This window comes from Harpia harpyja, chromosome 16 (assembly GCF_026419915.1).
Source record: "Harpia harpyja isolate bHarHar1 chromosome 16, bHarHar1 primary haplotype, whole genome shotgun sequence".
Lineage (NCBI taxonomy): Eukaryota > Metazoa > Chordata > Aves > Accipitriformes > Accipitridae > Harpia > Harpia harpyja.
The window spans coordinates 16,556,959-16,576,048 of NC_068955.1; the positions used below are offsets into that span (position 1 = coordinate 16,556,959).

The following is a 19,090-nucleotide window of genomic DNA, read 5'->3' on the forward strand; positions in this document are numbered from 1 at the left end:
CTGTACAGGAATTAATTCTGAAAATCCGATGTATCTATAGTTCATTAGCCAGCTTGTACTCACAGCTAGTTTTTCTTCTTCCTCATTTTCACTGTGCCACTCTGACTCTGCATCTGTGGGTTCAGCTTCCCCATTTATAAACTCTCTTCTCTGTGTCAGAAAAATCAAGAATGTAATTGAAGATGTAAAATTGCACATATGCAAACAGAATTGACTCAGCTAGGAGACAAAGATTATATACATAGTCTTCCTACCTTATCAAAAAGGGGTTGATAGAGTGCTGCATATTTTCTCTCTAAATCATGTACTTCTTCATAGAATTTAGCTTCTATATGGGCACATTTCACCTGGAGCTGTTTCAAGGCATCAATTCTTCTTTTCACTGCTTTTGGTAAACTGAAAAACAAACAATTCTTTAAGGTTAAAAGCTAGTTGCCTCAGCATTATTTAACTTTATCACTATGGAATAGGCTGCTTATAACTAAATGTGATTTTTAAATAAAAGGCTTATGTCAAACATACATATTTCTTCAAAACCTATTTCAAAAAGCTGAAAGAATCCTCTCCTACTCAAGTTGTTCTCAAAGGTGTTATCTTCTGTTCCATTCCCTGGGGCCATCACCCTCTCTGTGTAGTTCAGAGATCTGAAATTAATACCTCTGTTTACACCTAAACTTTGAGACTAGAGTTGTGCTGATCCATCTATGAAAAATAAGAACTGTGCATTCTACAGGGGAAAGTTTTGATTCATGGGTCATACTCAGAAAAGTACACATTGCCTATCTGTACTTTAAATTATTTAAGGTAAGCATTTATATATAGTCAAGTAAAAAGAACTTTTTTTTTTTTTTTTTAAATAAGAGGTCTACCAGCTATTGCCAGTCAAGAAAAAAAAAGCACAAGTATCTACTAAAGGCAAAATTTTAAAGTTTAAGTCTACTCTACGGTTAATATAAAACTAAGCTTCAAACTAGGGATTTACAGATCCTGAACTTTCCACTACATCCTGGACAGCAATCTTATAGAAATCATCAATCAATGCAGCATACGCCCTGACAGAATAAGGGTCAGGGAGGGAAACAAAGGGGAGGGGAAGGCAGTTATTTCTAACCAAACTAATAATACCGGCCAAGGAAAATATTGAACTGGACAATTTTGCTTGCAATTTTGTGTAAGTAAACTTAAACTTGACTCTCCCTTCCAGAAGTAGGCCACTATGAATCATGGTTTAAGTCAACCATTTTTCTTAGTGAATCATTTGTTCTAATTTCCTACCTTAATTATACAGTAATAACATTCTATTATGCTTTCAGTCTTACAAGAATTTTATTACACCCTGTACTTACGTTTCAATGTAACTTGAAGGAGTAAGCACTGTGTTGTCAAGACGTTCCTGTAGAGCTGCCAGGACCTGCGGATTTTGCATCACTTGGTCTGCTAGTTTTTCTATGAGGACAGAAAACCACTTTTAAAACACATCTGAATATATTTATAGTGCTTTTGTCATACTGTGTGTCTCACAGCAGTCACAGTAAAAACACTATTTTCCAGATCTCAAACAGCACCACTATAGTAAACTAATAACTCAAGCAAAACTACTTCAGTACTAGATTTCAGAAGGTAAAATTGGATAATGATAGAAAATGCACATTTCTCTTTGCAAATATATCAAATCTTTGCTTTTAGAAGTAGTACATTGATGACATAAGCAAATTTCCTGTCTTCCCTTTTATGTAGGAAAGCGCAAAACAGGAGTTTCTCTATCCTCCCTCTATATTAGCAGTAGCTTATAAGCCACATATAAATTTGCAAGAGAAGAACCACTGAATTATACTTCCAAGACATTTTAAAAAGTGTTTTCCAGTTAGTCTGACTCCTGAAAAAGACTGATAAAAACTTTGTGTACTGTACAACAAAGCAGCATAGCACAGCACTGTGACCATTTCCTTGACAGCTACTGATTTTTTATATCAAGATACTTTTACAATCTGTAAGACTCCTCAAACAGTCTTCACAACAGTTCAGAGAAGACTATTTTTACAGGAGGTCAGATATAAAATGCTTCTGGCTAGGAGTTAAAAATCCTTACTAATAACTGCACAGGTGGTGATAGCGGGAAGACATTTGCTTTTCAAGTCTTTCCATTCTTTCTCACTGCTCTTCTCCCGAGACATTAAAAACAATAAATTGCATAGCACACACTAAATTGATGAAGCTTTTATATAGGTGGGTTTGTGTATTGTTTGTTTTTGTTGTTTGTTTGGGGTTTTTTTGGTTTGTTTTTTCTTAATCCAACTTGACTATAAGAATTATTCAATGGTGTCTACCAGTTTATATGCAATTCCCAATTGCCAGTCACAAAGGCTTTCTTAAAAAAAAAAAGTGAGACCTAAAGAACATTCAGTGACCACATATGTGAAACATATTTCACTATAACTTACAAATTTGAGCATTCAGGTTAATAACAATAGAACTGTAGCTTTTTCACACACAGAAGTATTAATTTGAAAAGCATTATTCAGCAGTTATCTGTAGACCTTCCAAATGAAGAATAAAAACCTCAGAGGACTTATCATAAAGATGCATTTTCCTACAAACAAGACAGTAAAGAACTGGCATACATACAGGACGGCTCATTTGAATAATTACGCTGATAAAGATTACGTGTTAAAAACTAGTCTATACAGGCCTTATTGCAAGTGTCTAGTGCGTTATTTCACGCAATAGTGAAGCATCCTAGTCACAACATATGCAAAAATACTTTCCCTGTTACAAAAATACAGCCTTTATTTTTGCTCTTGGCTGCAATAAACATGGAAAACATCAGCAACCAGACAGTTAGACTAGAAACCATTGCTTTGCTTTCAATAGTGAACACATCCATAGCTTTGACTTTAAAGGTTTTGGAACTGTAGCTAAAGCAGCTTCAATACACAAGGCAATAGGCTTAGTCCACCTTTGTAATGTTACCTTCTACTATGTTTTTCTTACCTTTTTTGTCGCTTGCATTTTTAGCAGCCTCCACAGAATCTGAAGCAGTATCTTCTGTTTTACTAAGAGAATTGAAAATGTAACATATTAAAAAGGTATCACACTACAAAAATGTTAATATTTAAGGACAAAAATATTCAGAATTTTCAGTGTTTATAAAACTTGTCCTATAGTAAACAAGTATGCCACTAAAAGACATGTATTTCTGTCTTCAAGTTTCTGAAAACTTGGAAGTTTGGATATGAAACTAGTTCTAAGATGGACAGGATACAAAGGAAAGGCAAAAAAACCAAACAAAAAAACCCCAAAAAAGACCACCCACCAACCACAAAAAGCCCACCAGACAACACACAAAAACCCCAAAACAAAAAACGCTGACAGGTAAATTAATCTCATTAAGTGAATGGCTGGCCTTTGAGCTGTACTGGGTCACTCTGGACAGGAAAATGTTATTACTCACAAGTGAAAATACAAGATACCCTTTTAGTACAAGTGATGAAGAAAAACACGAGAAAGGACACAAGTAAGAAAAGAAGATAAACAAGAGATCAAAGCTCTTCATTTCAAACTTCTAGATCAAATTGTTTTGATTAATAGTAAAAACATTCACTTCTACTCAAAAAAGAGATGACCCTGTCCTCCCCATCTCCCTGCTGCAATGTCTTCTTCCATCACACTTCCTGTGCTGGAGAAAGAGAGGGCCCAGAATGAGTCAACAGCCAGCAAGCATTCCTTATGTTCCCTGCCAGTTTATAGGTCACAAAATACAGAGTGGGTATAGCTGAAATTAACCCTAACTCAGATACAAAAAGAGAAAAGATATCATATATGCAAATGGGTATTATTAGTTACCAGATAGACTAGCTTATCCAGCTTACCCTGGTGTGCTGCAAGCCTCAAAAGACCAGCATCACGTATCTGTTTACACCAGTTTAACACCACTGTTGTTTGTTCCAAAAACGCTATTAACTCTAGAAAATAAAACACTGCCTTTTGCATGCTTAAGTCACACAGATCAGAGAAATGCTGAGGATCAGTGTTCTCTTCCAGTCCTTAGAGCACTTAAACACTGAAAACTGAATCAAGACAACACCAATTATGTTAATCCAAGAATAGAGTAATTCTTATCCAATACACTACAATCTCAGCTTCTGTAGCAAATGAGCATTTTATCCTTGCTGTAAGGAAACACAGTCTAGTTAGAGAAAATATTACCATTTTATTCTTATCCATGTTTGGTAATCCATTCTTCATAGGTAAAAAAATACTCTCCCACAGAAGACCACATATACAGTCAGCTCTAACTACCTTGGTTTATTTTCAAGAAAACAGTCCAACATACCTGTTATCTGCCATCTGTGTGCCTGTATCCACCTGCAATTTGAAATACAGTGTTTGAAAATATTTTAATAGAGATTTGTTTACCTCAACAGAAGATGAAAATAGAACAGGTCATTGCTTAAAACCTCAACATAAATTAACAGCTTCTGGTTCTGCTAAGGTATTCATCACGCATAATCTCTTACAGTAAAGTGAATAGCTGCCATAATACCCAAACCAAACTGAAACTTGCTCACAGTTTTTAAACAGTCTGTTAGGTGCTTTCATTTAACCCTTTTCAACTTATTTTTTCTGTTAAGTATTCCAGATGCTAATCCAGTTCTACCAGATCATAAGTCTTCAGTCTGAAGACAAGTGTCACAGTTTCCTAAACTAGCTCTGCATTCTATTAAAAAAAAAAAAAAAAATCAAGCCAAAGAGGAAGATATATAATTTTCTAATTCCTTGACAGTATCACAGTAAATAATTAATTTTTAATCTCTGCATATACTATATTACTATGCCTGATCTGAAAACAATGAAAGTTCAAATGAATTACAACAACTTCAGAATTACTTTTTTCTTATGTCACCTGAGCAGAAAAATATGCCTCACTTGCCTGTCTAATCGAGGCTATTTTTGTGAACAGCTGCTTCTGCTGCACTATACTGAATGACAACCTAAAACTGCTGCTAGATAAAAAGAAGCAAAACACTGAAGGAAGGAGAGAAAATTATTTACCAAAAGAAGGGGTTTTGACAGCAGCTATGAAGGCAGAATCCCCTATATAAAGATTTGCCTTGAATTCATTTATCAGGAGTGAGAAAACAAAGAGGAAACATAGAAGTTGAAGTCTTGGTATTAGCAATGATTAGAACCAAGTTTAGCTCAACTACCCCAGCCCCCAAGATGTAAATTAGCTCCCTGAGAAATCAGAGGGAGCCAGACTGCCTAACTTAATTTGCTGTTATTTCTTTACTGGGGTGAAACATCCAAGCCTGTACATCTATTTTAGTAATACAGGTTGGGGGATTTTTCCCCCCATTCTAAACAGTTCATCACAAATCCAAGTAATCGCTACATACCATACAAAAGCATAGGTGGCATTTTCCACTATCAAGCTTTCAAGAAAGCAGATGTTAGTCTGCCAGTCAAATTTAGACTAAAATGTACTTTCCATCATTCATGAGAGTCAACAGGTCTGATTTCTTACAAGCAGGCTGATCTTTAGCCCAGCTTCCAACACAGGGCTACCAAAGAAGAACCTAAGTGCTAATGACATCTTGAGTGGCAGCCAGAGCAGGGGGCCCAGAGATCACATGCACTCTCCAATCTGGAAAATGCGGATTCCTGCTCTAAGCTAGAAAAGCAACACTTTCACAACCACTTTAAATAGAGTTGAAAACCTTTGTTCATTTGTAAAAGTACTAAGAGTATACTTCATATTATTCCACAGGAAGTAAAGTTGCTTAACATCTACCAAAAAAGCATATGAGCCCACCCTATAGATTAAGTCCAGAAACAAACAAAAGGGGCTTCTTGTAGACTAGGTCTGTTTCAGCAACCCAGGCATACTTATTTGCAAACACTTAATCTTGCCTTAAACATAACATGAGAAAGTGGCAATGACAGCAACCATCCGCTAAAGCAAAATGGAAGAGTTTTACTATCTTACAGCTGAACAAATAAATGAGCATATATGAGTCCTTCCTTCCATAGCAGACAGAAGGCAGGAAAAAAAAAAGATAAGATTAAAAAGGTAAGACATAGCAAATTGACCAAATATCAGAGTTCAGCCAACAAGTTATATGATCCTACTCACTATTAGGGGAAGCAATAGTAAGCAACTAAAAATGCAGACTCGCATTACTTAAAAATCAGCCTCAAAGACTTGTGTCTTCCAACCTAGGCCCAGTGACAAAGCTAATGGAAAAAATCCACTCCACATACAAATTCTTCTGCTCAGTTGTTTGTGCTGTATTTCCTGCAGGGAACTACTTCTCAACCCTGCTGAGGGAAGACAAGATTCTCATTCCATCCTCATTCGTGTTTGGAAATCATGGAATAAAGTTCCCATAACTTGAATAATTTTTAAATAGCAGTTGAATTAACCTCCACTGGAGCAGACATGAATTGGGCATGTTCTCACAAAAGGCATTCACCTAAGTAACAAGAAACAACAACAACAACAAAGAAAAAAGACACCATTCCCTGGTGCAAATACATACTTTAAGGCTTGTTTCGCTCCTCAAAGTTGTTCCTTGGGCAGCTAAAAGGTAAAAAGAAGTATATAAATAAATAATTAGAAGCAGCTTTCTAACAAAACAGATAGTTATTCCCAGCTGCATTACAGCTGTCTTCCAATGACTTAACTGTTGCAGAGGTACTAACAAAACTGTTCAGTAAAAGCTGGTGAAGGCAGAGGAGGGGAGAACAAGGTGATTTTAGAGGAACAAAGTTGAATGCACACCTAGCTGAAAAAGTACACTAGCAAAGCACTGAGCTTTCGTATTTATTGCCTTAGTTATTTTCCAAGCGAGGGAGCTCAGTTTACAGACAATCAGGACCTGAAAAAGCTATCAGAACTCCAAGAAAATAATAGTATAAGGTATTGTTATTATCCTTACCACCACCAATAAGAGGCCAAATTAATATCTTCTTTCTTCTGGACAGTTCACTGTTTTCAAATGACTAATGCAGACATGAAGCTTTGTGGAAAGAGGGGACTACATCACCCACTTGTCCCACAAAGCAGGCTGATGCAATTTGTCTAGCACAAATGTCACACACCCTTGGTCACTTAAAACAGCAGGAAACTGTAAACTGGATGCACACCAAGATAGCAAAAGTTCATTATAAGGACAACTAATATCCTGAAGGATGCAACCTTAAAGGAAAAGTCTGTACATTTAATGGCAAGACATATTCATAAATAGAAGTGTACACAGGATAAATTTGCTCTGCTCTGCCTTTTTTTTTTTTTTAAAAAAGCCTATGTCTTGTTGTACAAACCTTCTAAACACAACTAGAATACAAAGCAGGAAAATACTGGACTCCTGAACTCACAGGAAGACTTCTACCCACAACTGTTACCATTTTTTGTAACTACGACAAATCAGAAGGTAAAGTTATGACTTCCGTTTTAGAGCTGCTGGGATGCAACTCTGTGGGAAACCACAAACATAATAGTCTGATACTTTTTGTAAGGAAAATTAGAAGCAATAATGAAAAACTTGTTGAGAGAAGAAACTCATTAACCTGTTCCACAAGCCCTGAACATTAGCAATACTTACGCTCATCTTGGAAGTTTTCTTGAGGGAACACTATTGTGGTTACAGACGACTTTATAAGAATTTGGCTAGTGGTTCTGGTTTCACCTATAACTTACATACTTCTCTACCTTTTTATTTTGAAGCCTCATAAGCAGATGTTACAGGAATGGAGTCAGACAAATCCTACAAACACCGATACTATATGAAGTAAATAATCGTAGCATCAGCGAAAATTTTAAACAGGCCCTCGCTATAAGAGACGGGGACCTCGAAAGTAAAAACTGAGCCCCCAAAGTACCACACCACGTGGGGGGGACGGGAAGGGACGGGGGACGACACCAGATGGTGGATGAGATCAAACGAAAGAATCGCGCCTGACCTAAGCGGCTAAGGGTTTGACTCAACCCAAGCACCGCGGCGGGAGTGAGACGGAAAAACAGTTCACCATAAACAACAGCCCTCCCACCCTCTTCCTCCCCCACTTCCCCCAGGAGGGCGGGGGAAGGGAGGGCTCGCTGCCAGGCTCCCCGGGGCGGGCGAGAGCGGCCATACATGTGGCCGGAACCGCTCCGTCCCCCCTCGGCCAGACTCAGACCAACGCAGACTCCCCCCTTTCCTCTCAGTCCAAACTTCTCAAGCCAGCCTTAAAATGGTGCCTGACCGGGCCGGGCCCGCCCCTCTCCGCCAGGCGGCTCCAGGCGGCCCCCACCACCACCGAGCTCCACCCCGGAGCAGGCCCTAACGGCCGCCGCACGCGCTGCGGTCGCGCCGGCAAGCTCGGGCCCTCCGCCAGCCCCACCGGTCACCCGCCGCCCGAAGGCCGGAGCTCATGGCCGCGGCCCCGCCGCGCCCTCACCTGCCCGCGCCCCGCGTCCCCTCACGCCCGCAGAGGCAGCAGCGACAGCCGCTCGGCTCCTCGCAGGCTCACTCGGGCTGCGCCGCCGCCAAGAAAGCCCCCTCCTATTGGCCGAAGCGCGGGCGCCTCCCTCAGCAAAGACGCCGCCGATTGGCCCTGGCAGCGCCACAGCCGCCGCGCCGCACGCGGGCCATGTTGACTATCCGACGGCGCGGCGCTCAGCCAATCAAAGAGCGAGCGGGGAACCGCGGGGTGGGTGGGGGCGGGGGGGGGGGCTGGGGGATGTGCGCGCGGAGCTGGCGGCGCGCGGGCAGAGCGCGTGATGCTGGGGGGGGGGGCGGCTCGTGCCTTCGTCCTTAAAGCGGCAGAGGCTGCGCGAGAGGGGTGGGCGGCAACATGGCGGCGGCTGCCTGGCAGCGGTTACCGCTTTGTAGGCCGCGCTCTCGAAGCGCGCCGGGGAGGGCCGGGCGGGGTGACCTCCAGCTGTTCGTGCGGCGCCGGGGCGTCCTTTAACCACCCCGGCGGCGCCGCGGCTCCTGCGGCGTGAGCGGTTTGCTCGAGGCCGGGCTGCGGCTGTCCGGGCGGCGGCGGCGGCGGCAGGGGAGGGCTGGGGCTGCGTGGCCGGGCGCTGCCGGCTCGGCGTGCGTTGCAGGTTGGAGGCGGAGGCGGGCTGAGCGTGCGTGTGGGGCGCCGAGGGCCGATGGCTGCCGCATCCCTGACTCGCACGCAGTGCGCTTCTGCCTTGCTTTCCGTTTGTCGTTAAGATAATCCGTGCTGAGGGCTGGGAAATGCAGTTTCTAAGACGTCCTGTAGCTGGCTTTTAAAACGTGGTGCTGCTTTCCAGTTTCTTCAGCAGCAACGACAGACTTAGCAACGCCCATCTTCTGCTCAGTAGCCTGCCCGCAGCGCAAGGTTTACTGTCCTAGCAGATACACGTACGTGTGTTTGAGGGGTTGCGGTTAGTTGCATTAATAATGCCATCATGGTTTTAGGAACCTCTCTGTGCATCATCTGCATGGATGAGACTAAACTTTAAAAGTTGAAAGGTAAATCAAAGAGCTGAGTGCTTACTATTTAAAAAAAAAAAAAAAAGCCCTTCTTGGTGTTTCAGATGGAGCACTGGTTTGAAAATGGAGCTGATAGCCTTTCCACCATTGTTTCCTAGTCTAGATACGGACATAATTTCCTCTTCCTTTCCAAAAAAGAAAACCAACATAAAAACCCCTAACAGCGTTGCTTCTGTCTGTATGGCAGTTTGTAAGCAGCAGATGCTGTGTAGCATGGTGTTAAGAACAGTGCAATTTCAGCATCTGTGGCCACTTAAAGAGTTTTAATAATCTTTCACTCAATAGGAAAAACCTCTAACCCTTTACTGTGTCAGTGGATTCCCTTGTTCTAAAAAAAGTTTTCTCCACGTCTGCAACTTAGTCTTGGATTTCAGTAATTAACAACTAGGGTTTATCATCACAATCCTTTCACTGGCAAAATTAAAATTTGGAAATGAGGAGACCAATATTTTATTAATTAACAACTAATCAATACATTAATGTTGGATTAATTCAGTTATTGTAGGAACTTCAGTGACAGGAATAACAGGAATCATTAGTTAAATAGGTAGCAATACTGTAATTAAAGAATGAGATAATTTTGAATTGCATTCAAACAGCTAAAGAACTGCAGGAATGTTGTAGAGTCAGCTGCACAAACAAGCAGATTTGGTGGGCCAGAGAATATGCTCAGTGGAAGGTTGTTCTTCCACTTCTTTTGCTTCTGGCTCCCTTTCCCTGTTTCTCCAAACCAGTCCTTTTTCTAACATCAGCAGGTTAACAGCCTCCTCATATTTCCATGAATTCTTATTTTGGGACAACTTTATTCATTTGGGACAACTTTATTCATGGTAGTGACTACACTTAATTCTCAGTCTTCCAAAGAAGAGCATAATGAACTCTGAAAGGAGGATTTACCTGAAGGTATTCTTACTCCATGCTTTTGTTCTTGCTCCTGGTTCATAGCTGTCAAGTATTCTTTTAAGCTTTTTCTGTCAATCTCCATTTTGTTAAAAGCTATTTCTCCTTTCCACCCAGAAGACGTTTGGAGTACAAACTCCAAACTTTGTCTCCTATGAAGATGTAGGAGGTCTTGTTTGAGTATGTGATCTAGCTGCACCTTTCTGCTGTTGCAGGAATACACTGCAGCCCTGTTCAGACTATTTGTTGCACTACTGCATCTTCTGTGGCATGTGTAGAGTTTGTCCCTCTGCACTAGTTGCTGTCTTCTTAATGCAGTTCTCATAAATGCTGCAAACCCTGAATTAATTTAAAATTAGGATGGTCTTGTAAAAGTAGATTTGGTTTCTTCTGGACCAATTATTAAAGCCTTGAAACAGGTCAGAGTGCTAGAAGTACTTGGCTCTCTTCCTCCACTGATGTATATCAAAGTAAACACACATTTCAATTACCTTATGTACTTGGGATTTTTAGTGCCCCTCTCCCAAGGCATTAATCTCCCATGATCAATGAGGGATTTTTGCTGACTGTTGTCTAACCTCTTGTAGCACGGTGGTAGACTTTAGGACTGTGGATAAGGCACAATCTGTGGAGTCATCTTGCTGTCAGGTGCTTCTACCCTGCAGAGAGCTGCAAAAAGATATTTGCTGAATCACCCTGGCTTGATTTAAACACCCAGCCTAGCATACAAGAGCTTGGAGAACCAAACCTGAGAGAAGGGATTATGGCAGAGCTGCCGAACAGATGCACTAGACACTGGAGAGAAAGCTTAGGCTGAGATCTGTAACTGGCATTAAAATATCTGTGTCTTCTGCCCTTGGGTGGGTATTAATGGGAACTGCTGTCACTTAGTGAGATGCCAGACATTCACAGCCTAATTTGAGAGATAAGACTAAGTTCATCAATGACTTTTTCTGGAGGGGGAGGAAAAACTTTGATCATTGCTAAGTGGAGTCTTGGTACTAAATAGCTAATGTGCTTCTTAATTAATTTGTTCCATATCAGGAGACATGTTAAATACTATGCATGTAGTACAGTGTCCTGTATAGAAATTGCTCTGTGAAATCACAGAGGACTAAAAATTGCTTTTCGTATTTGTGTGGTAGAAATTGTGTAATTAAAGAGGTTGGTACAACTACCACCACCTGAAAATGTTTAAAATTAGCTTAAAATGTAGAAAAAGCAGCTGAAGGTACATACTGTATGTGGCAGAGATTTGCTTATTTGCACGCTTAAAATGCATCAGTGGTTTCCTGGAACAGTAGACAGCAAATACAAACGTTAGCATAAAGAGGTCAAGGAGAGTATCATAAATGTAATTAGGCACTCATTAAAGTCTTTGAAAAGACTGGTGGCAATAAGACCACGTTGAACAATTCACAGATTTTTCTACCAGTATCTGAACAAACTGAGTGATGAACTTGTTCTCTTTAGTGGACCAGTACTCATATTTGACATTAATGTGAATATTCTCATTAGAAGGCTGAAAGGCACACTCCGAGCAAAAGACAGAAACAAAATTTGCTGAAGCCGAGTTTGGCCTTCAGCCAAGGGTGCCATTAAAAACAGAAACACCACGCTTCTACCTTGCCTTGCCATCTCTGAATAAATTCTTTGATAGGTGAGAAATAAAAAGCTCCATGTTGTACAGACCAACACAAGGTCTGTGTTCCAGAAAATGAATATATTTTAAAATTCCAAGATTTTGCCATGGGGATTTTCATAATGCTTAGAAAATCACATTCCAGATTGGATTCCCTGAGCGTGTCTATGCATATGTGCACATTTTAAAATAAAAAAAAAAATTAAAATACTGTGGAGTCTGTCCTCTCCCTTTTCCTTGCTCAGAGAGACAGGTGACTAAGACACTGAATGCAGACCATTGCTGTTGCATTCTCTTCTCCTGGTTGCCAGGTCATTCTCACTAAGCAAGTGCAGTGGAATTCACTTAAATGCCACCTTGATGGATTGCCAGGGAAGAGGTATTGTGCTGTTTGTTTCAGTGATCTGCACAGGTCAATTGGCACACCTTCACCAAAAAAGTCACCTTGAACAGTTTGCATCCAAGCCTGGCTGCAGCATTCTTTGTTTGCCAGCAAGTCTTCCTTCACAAGGACTTCACGCATACTGTTATTTTTTTGCTAAATTGTGGCTGCAAAGAGGATAGAAGTAACTGATTTGGAGTAGCTCTGGAGCTTGTTTTTTGTTACAAATTCTAGGAGACTTCAGTCTATTTTTTTTGACTCTTTGCCAAGGTCATTGTTTTTATTATCCTGCTGCTTTTGGAAAAAAAAGGAACTCAAAATATGGGCAAAAGTCTGATTTTATTTAGAGAGAATGAATTAACTTCCTGTTTGTGTGATAAGGTAAAAATATTTTAGCAGCTTCTTTACAGGAGGAGTTGCTGATTTGTGTGCTTTTTTTTTAATAGAAAATACTTATGCCTGTCAACTAACTCACAGCTGCTTCATGAAGCAGACATCTTCCTTGCTGACAACGCTGACTTCCGAGGACAGCTGAAACAGACAGGAAGAGAAAATTGCAACTGGAAGACCAGTTCAAGTATGGGGAGAAAAGTTAAAGTATGGGAAGGTTTTGAGGGCTTTAATGCTGGAGGAGTCAAGTGACAAGCTTGCTTGAAGAAGGCAACTTTGAAAATGCATGAACTAGATAGCAAAGCACTATAAAAAGCAGGGGAGAATAAGTAGCTGTGTGGAAGAACAATGATCACCCAAGACACAAGGTGAGCCTGAAGAGGAGAGGATTTCAAAGGCTCTGATCCTTATGATGTATATGAAAAGAATCCAGTTGACTTTAGGAGACTTTTGTTTGTGTTCAAAGAGAATTCAAAGACAGGAATGCTGTTACTCTGTAGCAGAAGAGAAAGATGACTTTAACAGCACTGATGTTTTAGATAAGGATTCTTTCTAATAGTCTTAGCTTAAAACAATTAAATTGACAATCAGACAAAACGCAGAAATGGGAAGCATGAGCTAAATAATTTTACAGGTAGAGTAACACCTTAATGGGGCAGTAAATAAGCAGAGACCCTTATCTGACATGACTAACCATAAATTAAAAAAAAAAAATACTGAGGGAGGAAGCAGTGTATGTATGCAGGAAGCATACAGAAAGACTGGAAAATAACCTTTGGAGAATGTGAGTCTGAAATGCTCCTAAGATCTATGCAAGGAGAGTTGTCCCAGAAACAAATTTAAGCATTTGAGAAGGGAAAAGGGCATTTTTTAAAAAATTCTTCTACATAGAGGTAGTAGCTAAATCATGGAATTGGATGAAGTTCTACTAAAAACATAGCAGGAGGAGAAAAACCAGTGTGTGGGGGCAAAAGCCAGGATGTTATCATGGAGATGTCTTAAACTACAATCCAGGACAGCAATGGATTAACAGCATCTTCTCCGTAGTTATATACTAACTAGCTTTAAGCAAGTGCTAATTTGGATCACCAAAAAAGAATTTCTGTAAGCAAATTACTGTCACTATTTGAAATTAAGTAGCAACTTCGGAAGCAGCCTAGGCACATCCCATCCCTTCATGGATATCCTGAGTGCACATGTGTCTTGGGGGAGCATGCTGGGAAGAAAACGATGAGCTGATAATGTTGAAGGGGGTTAGAATCAAGAATGGTGTAAAATGCAACTGATCCTCTTCTGTTCACAGACCAAAGGATAGAGAAGTTGCCCTCGTTGCTGTGGCTGGCCGTTTGAAGTACAGTTTAAACATGCATTTATACAATTAATTAGAAATTAGCAGAATAATCAAATACTGAATGCAAGATGAATTAGATCAGTAATAGCAAGCTAAAGGAAAAGCTCTGTAAACCACATTTCAAAAAGATGGTTGTGGAATAAAGATAAGCTCTATATTCTCCCCAATATACAAAGGTCACATACAACTTCTACTTCACAACAGATTTTATTTTCTGCATACAAGATGCATGTTCTTTACTGACCTTAACATCCCATATGTTTTCAAAGGCAAATACAGACAAACTAGAAAAACACCCTACTAGACCTTTCTGTTACTCCAAATATGTTCATTCCTCAGAAGGAGGAATATAAATATAAAAATATAAAGCAAAGATGTTTTAACTCTTAATTAAGGAAAGGAACATAGCCTACTGGTTATAGCATGAGCCTAAGAGTTAAGAGAACACAGGTGTCACAGTATGACCTTCTGCAAGTCACCTTGGGGCTTAAGAATACTTGATGAATATAGTTCTGCATATTTCTGCATATCGGACACTTAGCTGTTATATGCAGTTGTGAAGTAGGTGAGATTTTTTTAGGATTTCATTAACTTAATTTCATTTAGTAGCTACTGCCAGCGAAGTGCATTATTAGGCAAGAATAGAGAACTGTCCTTGCAGACATAATGTGACCGTACTACATCAGAAAGATTATTTACTCAGGGTTAAATTGTCATGTTAAAAACATCAGTCTTGAATAATGAGCAATGTATAGCTGTATTTCCTAATTGCAAACCAATCCACAAACTGTATCTCAGTTAGAAACCTCTATTAATTTCCCGTGGCTCTGAACAGGTAGTTAGGTACTGAGTACTTTGGATAATCAGGTACTTCGGCAGCACTCCTGTTTCCTTGGAGGGATAGCTCCAAGAACGCACCACCCTCCACCGTTCATGTCCTTCCCACCTGTTTGTTCAATACAGGTGCATTTGCCTTTTACTCACCCACTTGATTGCAACTGCAGGTTGAGCAAAGACGATCTGTTCCCTTTTGCAACAAAGGGACTGTTAGCTTCTACCATGCAAAGTGTTCTGGGTATACTTATGAGAGTTTTTAGTAACAGCAGCTAGAGTAAGTATCATAGTGGAACTACCCACTTTTCCTGCTTATGTAAAGATACTAAAGTCATCTGGAAAATGCTGTTCTTACTGTGGGACAAATTACTCAGCTCCCACTTGGTAGTAAATTTTGCTGACTCTGACATATTCCAGAATGCAAGCTACAGTGGGTCTTAGAGAGGAGATCAGTATGCAGGACAAATTAACGAAAGCCTGGACAGCTATAATAAACAAGAATTCTTATGTGGATTTGCTGACTGAGCAGCACCTTCCCAAATAGAACTGGCAACCATTCAACCTGCTACCATTGTTGCGAAGAAACTTCTTACAGGTTGGCTTTTTTTAAGAATGGATTTTTATTGACTTTCCAGATGACATTATTAATCCACGTAAACAGGATTTTTACTTTGCACATAATAGAAAGTGTAAACAGAAATTTGAGCATCAGTATATGCTCACTTCTTCAATGGTGACCCAGAACTCGCCTTCTAAAAAAGAGTCCTGTTGTTTTCAATTTGCACTTCCATTCTGAACCATTTGTAGATACTCCTTGTATAGCTTTTCTTGGGTTTCATAAAGTTTCTTTAGCTTCTTAATTTGTCCTTTGCTGAGTTCTTTGCCCTCTGTATCATGGGTGGGAAATCCCTGAAATATTTAAAAAGAAAAAAAAAAAAAAAAAGAGTATTTAAGATAAATTCTTGGACTGCTTTTGCTCCTTATGTAATCGTGTTTTAGTAAGAGTGATAATGTCATAATGACAGGCTCTCAGGATGGGGTGCATCTTGGCTAATTTTAGTCACCTAGAAGTTTGACAACTAACTTTGACTACTTGTGTGTGTTCCTTTCCCAGTTAATGAAGGGGCAAAGGGTGTATTTATTTTCTGTCCTGTGCTAAGTAAGGGAAACTTTGACAACTATCTTCTAGATGGTTATAGTTAAGAGAATAATGACTAATTGCTGAACAGATGGTTAAGAGACCACTTTTAATCATACCAGCATATTGAATCCAAGGCTTAAAGCAAAAGCAGTAAGAGATTTGTGTTCTCAATGGAGAAAGTATGATCAGAGTTTTTATGGACATTCTTCTTGGCTTGCAGGGGTATTTACCAATATTTACACTCTCCATTCTTACTTGCCCCCAGGACCTGAATTTGTGCAGGTGAAGAGGACAGGTAGAAGCAGGATCAATGTCCCAGATCAAGCACTGAAGGAACAGTGCTTTATGTTTTCCAAGTAACACCTTTTATCCTCAAGGGGAACAATCAAGAGCAGCCCCTTCAGAGATCCTTTGCCAGGAGAGACCAAAACAGTGGGCAGAAACAAAAAAGAAGCACAGGACCTCTCTGAAAAACATCAGTTCTGGCAGAGTTGGGGAGTTTGTACTTGCAAGTGAATTCCTTGCCTTGCAACAGGGTAATAAATCTGTGAACAAACATTATATATGTTCCTACCCACAATATCTACAGGGAATTTTGCTCTGCGATGAGAAGGGCCAAAGGAGACCAATGTACAATGAAAATACCCTTGCAATTACGGCTAACGGTTAGAGAACCTTGCTCCCCAATGCAAGGTATTTGCAATAAAATTAATATATCACCTTTTCTTTCTCTCCTTCCCTCCTCTCACTACGTTAATAGCACTGCCCTGGAGGTTTTGGAACGAGATAAGCTACGTACATATACAAGTGAGTATATACAACTGGGGAAGGAAAGCCACTCCCTATCTAAAGAAAAGTCTCTTACATTTTCATCAAACACGGAATATTTGTCATGTTCTGATTTAAACATTTCATGTGGTGGAATCTTCATTTTTGCCAGTTTTGCTGCCTGTAATATAAAACATGCATTAACATCACAGTTAATTACTGACAACCTGTCACATATGCAAAAGGAAAAGTGGACTATAATTTGCAAATCAAAGAGCATTTAATTCACTATTGTTTATCATGTGAAAAGAAATTTTCAGTGAGAAACAACTCAACAAGTCTTAGCTGTGCTTGTCCGGGGGGTGGAGGGGGGGAAGTGTTTTAAATCTGTAGAGAACCACTTAATAAAATATATGTATTGCAGGAACTCAGAATAACTCACTTATATACTGATTTTTGCTAATTTGGTTCCTTAGTGTTTTAGGTATAAACATAAAGTGAATAGTTGCTATGATTAAAGAATATTCAGGAGTTAACTCACTGCAAAGGGAACCACCTTTATCAACAGTTTCCTGCTGACAAGCACAGGTTTCTATGCAGGTCACAGCAGGATCAGGATGCAAGTAATTGCACTGAAAATAAAATGAACTTTCACTTATCTGTAAACAACAACATCTCAGAGCCCATTCCAAGTAATTTATGCCCAATGCGAGGGAATCGCCTTTTTGAAAGAATGCAAAAAGCTACTTGGAATTTGTGGATGATAAATGCTATTTATCTCATTTTCTCTCTGTACATGGTGCTCTCTAAAAGTTTATATCCTCTTTTAACCCAACAACGCATTTCCTGTACTGCTAGAGTCATCAGCATGGCAAACAATCTTTTCTTACGAGTTCATCTCCTCTGGCTGTCTACTCCTCATCCAAAGCCTAAAACCTTTGAGCTATCTCAATTCCAACTGTAAGAGATAAAACATGTTTTTACAAAACACTACATTTCAGAGTTCAATCATAGGGAACAGGTGAATTCTTAAAGAGAAAAAAAAGTTTTCACAAATACCTACAATACTGGAAAGGCAAGAAAATAATAAATGACACAAGCAAAATCTTCTCTAACAGGCATGTAAGATACTACTTTGGCAATTAAGGAAGTAATACTCTCTATAGTGCTACAAGTTCTTCTAAGAAGCTTTTGCAGCCTTTAGTTGTGTTTTCAAAGATGCCTTCTCTATAATAGGAGCTGAAAATTCAAACCTGAACTGCAGGCCAAAGTCATTCTGAGCAGGAAATTGTAGACAAAAAAAAATAAATGGAGGCCCAGTTAAGGCCGGGCAGAGAGCCTGTGGTCTAATGTAATCTTTCCTGCACAGGACTATTGCTGCTAACGCTTTTCTTCAAGAACAGATTAAAAGGATCTGAACACTTACTTCCTGCTGTTGCTTTTTCCTGGCTGCTTCTTCTTTCTTCCTTTTTTTCTCTTCTTCAATCTAAGAAAGGCAATGTTAATGAGTAAAAGGTAACTGACTGTTTAATCTGGTTGTTTTCTACAAATCTGAGCCAGCTAGCTCCCCTGGATATCTAATTACAGCACAACCTGCAGCAAAAACACCATGCCTTATAATTAGGATTGTCTGATACTTCCCACTGTACGACTTTGATTTCATGTGCTTTTATTCACAGTGAAACAGTTTTAACTGTTCAGAATGCATTTTGCATGCAAAGTGTATACATACAAAAGAATATCTACAAAGCCTGCGAAAGAAATGGTCCTGCCATTTCACTGGGAAGAATGTTTTGCAAATGACTTTAAAAAAAGACCTTATTTTTGCTGGTATTTTAAGCTCTTGCCTCAAACTGTGAAGACATTACAGTTTCTCAAGAAGCAGTTGTATCCCTTGATGTTCCTAGGGAAACAACTATCCAAATTTAGCCAACTTATGAAACTTGAAAAAAAAATAAAAATCTCATCTGGCACTTGCTAGGAGAGACCTATCAGTTCTCCAAGGGTTTTGCCAGTACTGAATATAATATTGCTTCCAGGGAAAATGTACTCTAGCTGCAGGTTCCACCCAGCAGCTATATACAAACTGCCTTCAAATGTCTTTTTGATGAAAACATCTGGAATTGGCTGAAACTACATTTTACTTCTCCCTTTTCTAAAAAACATCTACATGGAA

The 19,090-nt window shown here is 39.8% G+C and overlaps 2 protein-coding genes and 1 long non-coding RNA gene across 10 annotated transcripts in view; 1 reads left to right on the forward strand and 2 right to left on the reverse strand.

The window, feature by feature from the left end:
* Positions 1-8,567, reverse strand: part of NAP1L4 (nucleosome assembly protein 1 like 4) — a 30,126-nt gene extending 21,559 nt beyond the window's left edge. For 5 of the 6 annotated variants that reach the window (XR_008238656.1, XR_008238657.1, XM_052810677.1 and 2 more), the window contains exons 1-7: positions 8,440-8,567; positions 6,540-6,580; positions 4,334-4,365; positions 2,992-3,053; positions 1,347-1,446; positions 255-396; positions 64-150 (exon numbers count right to left, since the gene is read on the reverse strand). Coding sequence is in view for 4 of the 6 variants with exons in the window: in XM_052810677.1 (XP_052666637.1) it covers positions 64-150; positions 255-396; positions 1,347-1,446; positions 2,992-3,053; positions 4,334-4,347 (405 nt within the window). In the remaining 2 variants the exon portion in view is untranslated. The remainder of the gene's footprint in view (positions 1-63; positions 151-254; positions 397-1,346; positions 1,447-2,991; positions 3,054-4,333; positions 4,366-6,539; positions 6,581-8,439) is intronic. The other variant, XM_052810676.1, reaches the window with a different exon arrangement.
* Positions 8,568-9,027: 460 nt separating this feature from the next.
* On the forward strand, positions 9,028-13,017 carry LOC128152469 (uncharacterized). Its single transcript, XR_008238666.1, has 3 exons — positions 9,028-9,374; positions 10,259-10,409; positions 12,877-13,017. It is a non-coding gene; the product is annotated as an uncharacterized LOC128152469 (long non-coding RNA).
* Positions 13,018-14,359: 1,342 nt separating this feature from the next.
* CARS1 (cysteinyl-tRNA synthetase 1) overlaps positions 14,360-19,090 on the reverse strand; it is a 37,108-nt gene continuing 32,377 nt past the window's right edge. For 2 of the 3 annotated variants that reach the window (XM_052810749.1, XM_052810750.1), the window contains 3 exons: positions 18,341-18,400; positions 17,012-17,095; positions 14,360-15,914 (listed from right to left, as the gene is read on the reverse strand). In XM_052810749.1, the coding sequence (XP_052666709.1) occupies positions 15,780-15,914; positions 17,012-17,095; positions 18,341-18,400 (279 nt within the window). In that variant the 3' untranslated portion in view covers positions 14,360-15,779. The remainder of the gene's footprint in view (positions 15,915-17,011; positions 17,096-18,340; positions 18,401-19,090) is intronic. The other variant, XR_008238665.1, reaches the window with a different exon arrangement.